General features: G+C 40.4%; 1 protein-coding gene across 1 annotated transcript; it reads right to left on the minus strand.

Moving 5' to 3' along the window:
- Nucleotides 1-581: 581 nt before the first annotated feature.
- KCNJ8 (potassium inwardly rectifying channel subfamily J member 8) lies at nt 582-7,840 on the minus strand. The gene is made up of 4 exons (XM_032432750.1): nt 7,758-7,840; nt 7,452-7,590; nt 6,158-6,599; nt 582-2,203 (listed from the first exon to the last, which is right to left on the minus strand). Exons 3-4 carry the CDS (start codon nt 6,529-6,531, stop codon nt 1,303-1,305), a joined length of 1,275 nt encoding a protein of 424 aa, XP_032288641.1. The 5' UTR covers nt 6,532-6,599; nt 7,452-7,590; nt 7,758-7,840; the 3' UTR covers nt 582-1,302.
- Nucleotides 7,841-8,068: the final 228 nt, after the last annotated feature.

Raw genomic sequence — 8,068 nt, forward strand, 5'->3', positions numbered from 1 at the left:
CCCAAATCGGTGTAAAATGCTATACAAGAGCTCAGCTTTCCGATGTTCAGGTATGTAAAATAGAAGCATAAACCCATAGTCTCTCAACTTAGTGCTTCCCTGGGTGCCCTCATCCCTTCCCTGAAGAAACAAGAGCTAAGGATGATTAGATCAAGTTCTGATAGAAAATCTCACTTTAACAAGTGAAATAACTCTAAACCAATACATGCCAGGCCTGAATTCAGGAAGAGAGCAGAGTTTTAAGAAGGGAGGTTGGAGATCCAAAGAAAAAACATTGTAAGATTTCCATGATACATCAGGTTCAGATAGAAGAGCTAAGAAAACTTTTCAAATCTTGGAAGGAAATAAAATCAAAATGAAACAAAAATTGTAGTTCCCTTGGAATAAACAATTTCAAAGACAGGAAGATCTGAGAGGTGTTATCACTGTATGATATCTCTTTCACATGCCTCTAAAAATGCTTTTTTCTTCCTTGAGCTTTGACTAGGGATGATTTTGTGAAAGAGAAATCACAAAGCTACAGTGAATACAAAGAAAATATTTTAATAAAATATTCAATACAGTATTTCCCTGTGGGGGCTTTTAAGAAGTGAGAAGCCAAAAGAAATAATTGTCACTTTTGGGAATCCAGTCCTAATATCCAGACAGGAATGTTCTTAGCTTTTCTCCAAAGCTCTCTGTCCAGTTCTGCCAACGAGGAGGATGAAGAAACCTGCAAAGGTCACTGTGAAGAAGTAAGTGACTGAACACAATCAGTTTAGAAGCAACTAGAGAGAAGCAGTTTTTGCCTCAGGCTTCTTACCAGGCGCAGCATCTAGAAAAAGGAGAAGGCAACATACTGGTTGATACACAAGAGGTGTTAACAGCACCTTTTTGGGGTTCCCCTGCCCATCCTAATTGCATTTTCAGAGTGACCAATGGAAACAGAGAGATCTGTGGTTTCAAGCACTAAGCATTTCAAACAGAATCATTCCTTGGCCAACTTTGGTATTCAAGGTCTATTACTATGAACGGAATTCTTGGGTTTCAAATTGAGAGAAAGGAGAGCATACGATTTCCTATACATAATAGAAGCATGTCACTGCAAATACCACATGTGTGAGACAAGTGTGAGCCATGAATCCTCCACCTTGTGTTACTGGTTATTGACACAGAAAGTGCTGTTGCTTGAATATGAGTATCATTTGGTGCATGAAGACATAGAAGAACAAATTAGTGTGTTCCGGCTCTGGTGCAGTCTGACAGTGCTTTGCCTAAACCATCCAACACTTGATAAAAGATTTTCTTGAGGTTGGCTTGCTGTCATGATTCCGATGTGTTTTGATTTCCTTCTGGAGTCATAAATTGCACCTTTGGCACCATGAGGGATGAGTTGTTCCTTCGGATGGAGTTGTTTCTCCTCATGGAATTGTTTCTCCTCATGGAATTGCGCTTCCTCAGAGAATTTTGGTGGGACAGTTCACTCTTCTGGAGGGTCTGAATCAGGATGGAAGGCTTCTCATCCAGCTCTCGGGCACTGCACCTGGGAGCAGCTACTTTAACAGTGTTGCCAAATTTGGAGTAATCCACAGAATACACTCCTTCCTCCTCGGTTACAATAGACACAAAGCGATGGCCCCATTGGATCTCCTCAGCGATATAGGAGGTTCTTGCTTGTGTGGTAATGCCAGTAGTTTCGACCACTCCTTCCAGAATCACTATGACCTCTAGGTCTTGGTTGGCGAGGTCAGTTGCTGAGATATCATACAAGGGGCTGCGCTTGTCAATCACGTGGCAGATGATCAAAGGGGCCACCAGAAAAATGTTATTACTCTCAATTGGGTTATCAACAGGAATGTCCAGCTGGTGAATAGGCACCACCTCCCCTTCAGGTGTAGTTGTCTTCTTGACCACCTGGATGCGCACTGAGGCACTAATGATCATACTCTTTCTTAGGTCGCCCACTCGGAACATGAAGCACAGCTTGCCATTTCGGACAGCAATCACAGCATGGCGGCTGAAAATCAAGGTTTCCGCCCTCCTGTGAGCCTGAGCTGTTTTCATGAAAATGCAGCCCAACATGACTGCATTGATTATCAAACCCACAATGTTCTGGAGAATCAAAACTGTGATGGCCAGAGGACATTCCTCTGTCATCATTCTCCCTCCAAATCCGATCGTCACTTGAACTTCAATGGAGAAGAGAAAAGCAGAGGTGAAAGACCTGTAAGGAATGATATCAGAAAACAGTGCCATCAGATCACATTTTGAATAATGAAATAACATGCCAAGCTGAATTTTCCATTTTCTTCCTCCAAAGGCTATTAAATGCTTTTGGAAAGACTTGGCAACTTAACTTGTCAAATGCTTGATTCTAAACACAAGCACTTTCTCTCTCTCCCTCTCTCTCTCATCGGAATGCATCTACTCCCAGACTTCTGGAATACAGTTCTATTGTTTTCTGTGTCATGTAATGATGGGCCTACTTATATGAAGGCATTAAAATAATAAGTTAAAATAATAAATACATACTTGTATTTATAGACATATTTTACTTTGTGAAATACTTTCACAATGTCATAGTTTACTTGGTGAAACTTCTTTCCAGGTAGATGTTTATTATTTATTGCATATCTGAGTTGCAGTGACTGGAGTCACGTGGAAAGATCCTGAGTAAAAAGTGAACTTTTTATTATTTATAACCCTTAAAATCATATTCATTGGTTAACACTTATTGTGTATCTTATACAGAGAAAACACAGTGCTACCAAAAGGTGGTACAAAACACATCATTCAAAAGTACTAGTATTTTTAATAAAAAAGAATGATTTAATGTTTTGCCATTTGGAAAGAAAACTTTTTTTATTGATTGTCTCATTTTGTTCTCTAATTCTAGAGAATACTGAGGCTATTAAAGGAAAAATTTGAGGCAGAGATTAGTAAGTAACTGTGTCAAGATCACATAATTGAGGAGAACTTGAATCCTCTCAGTTCTGGCTTGGTGCTCTGAAAGAGGCAAAGGGAGAGTGAACAAGTGTCAGTATTTTCTTGGGAAGCTTTTTCAAATTGTACATCTCTTCCATATATCTCAATGTAAACACCGATTTGGTAGGTCCAAGGTTGACCTGGGTTAAGACTTTTGAAAAGCTCTCAGGGAAGTCTGATTTATCCCCTTGCTTAAGATGCACCACATTTGGTTATTCTTAAGATTAATTTATTTACTTAACTTACATATCTTATACTGCTGTGACTTCTTAACGAAAACAGGGTTAGTCCTGTGTTTACCCCTACTGCCAATTTCAAACGTCTCTAATTTTACAGAAGATTAACCATGCATAGGCTATCCATATAATCTATCCATTAATGCCATGTACAACGAGCCAGCAAAATGCTTAAACATTTGAATACTGAGTAGACACACTGCACTTTGGTGCAACACCATGAGCGGTAAGCATAAATGACTCTTTAGATTAACTTTTAAGTGGGGTGTGAAAATTGCCTTTTTAACCCTTTAACCCCTGCATCTAAAAAGATTCATGGAGAACCACAATGATTGCTTTTTGCACGAATTACACAGATGTGTTGTATGATCCAAAAACTCTGTGAAGAATAAGAATGGACCCCAGGGGAGGGGCTTGGACCCAACGCTGATTTCGAATAACGTTTATATACTTCATGGAGCAGCCTGGGGATGAATATTCCCAAATGTTTCGTTTTAATGGATTGAGGGACTATTCAAGTGCCATATTTTACATATTGTTTATTTTATGAATGAATTTAATTCTAAACATTATATGGTAGCAAGACCCAACCTTTTATGGACACCTGTCATACTCTCAAAAGATGAAAGTGTTCAGTTGCTTGTTTGTTCTGCTACAGAGGGAGTTAGGCTGAATAAGAAGAAATATGTTGGTTTATTTTCTGACTCATGTTGGAAAAGTCATCCACATGAAAGGGAAAGTGAGCCATCCTAAAATAAGAACGGTAAAATGTTATTTGGACATACTGGTAAGTAACCATCACAATAAGGTGTGTCTAATTTCGATGAAATGGTGGGACATTAAACCTCTGAAAGGAAATGCAAAGAATAAGAAACACTTTTAGGCATCTTTTAAATCCCCTTTGGGAGAGAATAGAGATTTTTTGTTTCTATATTTTTGGTGAAAAAATTGTATTATGTACGGTTTGTTGTGATTAAGCTGTATGTTGAGCTTAAAGCACAAACAGTATCATAACATTAAAATAAAATTAGCAAGATTTTAACCTTAAAAGATGTCAAGTAATTTTTTTAAGGTAAGAAGTGCAATTAAAAATGCAAAAATTGTCACGCTAATAAGATCAACTTTATCTCATTGTATTTGTGACACCATTTCTCACAGTAAACTGAATTCTCCCAGCAGAAGGAATGCATCAGGGGAATGAACATGCTTCAGAACACATCTGGGTGAAAAATGAGAGCTAACATTAAAACAGCTTTTAACAACCAGTGCACTCCATAAGTTCTTTCCAAAAAAATCATGGGAAGGATGTCACATTGATGATACACCTTTAATAAACTGCTTTATGACTCCTTTTTCACAGGAAAAGTCAACATATTTGTCTTGTAATTAAAATCTGTCATTTATTTTCGAGGCTTATCATTTTTGTTTCTATTATCTCTTTTTATGACTGTCTACCTCATGTTTATTAAAAATTTATCTTGATATGGAAGTGATTCACCAATATCAGTGCCCATAAATTTCTTAAAGAGAAATATTATAGATAATGATATTTGACCTACAAATGCTATGTTAAACAAATGTGTTTAACATAAACACAGTGTTTTAAGTGTTTCCTTTGTATCTGGTATGCTGATGATCACCAACATTTTTCATCTATATTTTCTTGGAGACAAAACTTTGTAAAAAGTTCAAGACAAGAAAATAATAGCTACTTGGTGATAAAGGCAATAGATCAATTCAACATATTTTTCTCTCCTCAAAATCCGAGCTGAAATCTGTGACGTGTGATCCCGGCACACAAATGCTGCATCCCTCCCTCATACGTTGGCATTGCGGTTACTAAGGACAGACAAGTTCACAGTCTGGGTTTCTGCTTCTTGCAGTGGTATGCTAATTTCAGAAGACTTCAGGGTCAGTAAAGGTCTCATTCTTTACAGTTGCCTGGCAGAATGGTGCTTGTTCAAGTTGTTTTGCTTTGTACACTATGTGAATTTGGAACATTACTCAGAAAATGTCCTGGCAAAGTTTCCAGTATTATTACCATTGTTTCGCTTCAAGAGTGAATATTTTTGCAATTGATATAAATGATCTCTTTCTGTCTTCCAACAAAACAAATTAAAAGACAGATCATCCCAACTAAATGTTCTTAGACCATGTGAAAATATGAGGGGAATGACTGAAATCAAATTCATTTTACTTACTTTTGAAACACAATATAAGAGAAAGAAGCAAACGTTAGGCAATCTGAGGACTGTCTTGTTCCTATTCTATTAAGACTTGTAAAGAAAACCACAACATTAATTCACTCCTATATAATCTCTTCCATGAAAAACTTGGACCAATTTCCATTAAAAACTAATTTTTTCTAGTTCTGCATCTTAGCATAACTTTTAAACTTTGGAATCCAATGCAAGCAACCAGCTATTTAAGATAATCTTGATAAGGAAGGGCTAATATCTATTTATTTCATTTTTAGTGGATTTTTAATCTAGGATACCTCTCCACCAGTATTTTCCCATTTTCCTCATGATTTCTGGAAATGTCACAGGTAAGAGAAGTCAGGGAAAAATATTACTAGCATTTGCACAATATTTTTTGTCGATCAGAGATACTTATTTGTGGACACAGCAATTTTTTCATACTAAATACTGAATGTGTGCTTTTTTTTTTAGTAAGGAACTCTGTGTAATCCTTTGAACCACAACCATTCTTTAAATAACTGATATAGTATCAGAAGGATTGAAGCTCCACGTTTTCAGAGACTCCTCATCCATAAAGCTGCATTTAAAAAGATTCTTAATGTGTTAGATTAGTTTTTTTTTACTTCTTTGTGTCTGAAGGTACTAAAGCAAATGCTTTATTTCGCTTTCAACAAAATAACTGTGATAGAAAAAGGGCAGTTTAATATTTCTCTCTATACCGTTTTCAATCCCTGCCTCATCCCACTGCATTCTTACCTGACATTAGTCACACAAACAGTGGACTCCAAACCACTTTTCTCCATTCCACTCTTCTCCATGTAAGCGTAGATGTCCCCATGGGCAAAGGCCACCAACCACCACATGATGGCGAAGAGCAGCCAGCTGCAGAGGAACGACATGGTAAAGATGACCAGCGTGTGGCGCCATTTCAGGTCCACCAAGGTAGTGAAGATGTCCTGCAGGAATCGTCCTTGCTCACGGATGTTCTTGTGCGCCAGGTTGCATGCCCCGCTCTTGGCGATGAAGCGGGCCTTGGGGAGGCGGTCTCGGACGCGCGGCTTGCGCAGATTCTCCGCCGCGATGCGCGCCAGCACATACTCCTCGGGGATGATGCTCTTTCTGGCCAACATCGTCCCGTCACCATAGCCCGCCTATTCACCTGTCTCTGACCTGCCTCTCCTTCCCTCGGGACGTCCTCCTGCATAAGGGAAACGACGATTTAAAACTTTCCCCTCTCCCATTTCCTCACCTCTTCAGTTCTTGCATTCAGGGATATGTCCATACGTTCTAGGTGACATGCAAAGCTAAGGTATGATTTTATCAATCTAAACACGAATCTAGTTTGTGCTTGAGTTCTGGGATGGCAGAGAAGAAATTATTTGGTCTGAATCGGAACTGTTTCAATTTTCCTTATCGTTTTGAACACATAAGGGCATAGCCTTAGTTAAACAAAACCAGGAGCCTTCCTGTAAACAGCAGGCTCAACAATAATTCCGAGATTAACCGCGTCTGTAGATTAGTGTAAAGATACAAACATGCGGCGTCTATGATGAAAATTAAAGCCAGCTGGGTATCACGATCCATTTATTATTTAGACGATACAGCAATATTAAAAGTAGAGAGAGGAAATTCTTCCTCCGTTATTTTTAGAAGTACGCAAAGAAAAGGCGGTGGCCTCTTGCGCAGTATAAATAACATGCTTAGTGAAATTTGACAAAATAATAATAAGCGATGTGCTCCGTAACTTGAAAATGATGAAGAAGTATTTTACGTTTTAAAGAAGTATGAATTGCATTTTAAAAAAAAGAAGAAAAATTCCCAGTGGAATTCATAATATTATTAATTGAAAACTTTACAGCGAAGGGATCAAACATAGAAGCTGCAGGAAAAGCCCGGACAATAGCCCGCGGGCTGCAGATAGAGTTAAAAGAGTGTGCCCCGAAAAGTCCATCCAACACTGTAAACCTCTGCTGTGTTTGGCATTTTAAATCTTTTGCCGGGATGCGAACAGCCTCCCCCTCCCCTCCCCGGGAGGAGCGTTGAAACTTACAGACTCTGGGCAGCGGGTGCGGCGGCTGCACCTCCCTACACACGCCGGCCGACCGCGGGCAGGTCCCTCGCTCTCCCATCCCGGCGCGCGGGTGCAGGGACCGCGAACGCCGGAGGGACAGATCCGGGGGCCGCGTGTCCTAGGGAGAAGAGTTAAAATAATAAAAGGTGCAATTGAATCTGAATGCGGGAGGGCTAGAAGAAGGGGGATGGGTGTGGATCTTCCCCTCCCCCTGCTGGGCTCTACTCCCCGGGCCGTTGCTCCGAACGGAGGAGGGGCCGGGGGGGCGGGGGGGGGGGAGAGGACCTTGGGGGTGATGCTCCACAAATCAGCCTCCCAGTTCCGGCTTTGACGCGCGCCAGACCTCCGAGGCTGCCGAAGTTGGCGAGGTGGAGGCCGGAGGGGAGTGGGGGGAGGTGCATCCCGCGGAGGAGCCGGCCAGAGGGAGGGGCAAAGGGAGGGTGGGGAGGGCGGGACCTGTAGAACCAGCTCTTTCCCAGTAGCTGCGACCCCCCGCTGCCAGCTTGACCCGCTCGTCTTTAAAAGGCTCCCTGCTCAGGAGAGAACTTATGAGTCCAAGTTCACTGACGTAAAGAGAATTTATTTTTTATTTTTAT

Source organism: Phoca vitulina, unplaced genomic scaffold (assembly GCF_004348235.1).
Source record: "Phoca vitulina isolate PV1807 unplaced genomic scaffold, GSC_HSeal_1.0 scaffold49, whole genome shotgun sequence".
Lineage (NCBI taxonomy): Eukaryota > Metazoa > Chordata > Mammalia > Carnivora > Phocidae > Phoca > Phoca vitulina.

What these genes read in the sequence shown, in the direction of transcription:
- KCNJ8 (XM_032432750.1), bottom strand. Translation starts at nt 6,531, where the DNA reads ATGTTGGCCAGAAAGAGCATCATCCCCGAGGAGTATGTGCTGGCGCGC. An exon ending in GTTTGTGTGACTAATGTCAG is followed by an intron (nt 2,204 to 6,157) that starts GTAAGAATGCAG and finishes CATTCCTTACAG; the next exon opens with GTCTTTCACCTCTGCTTTTC.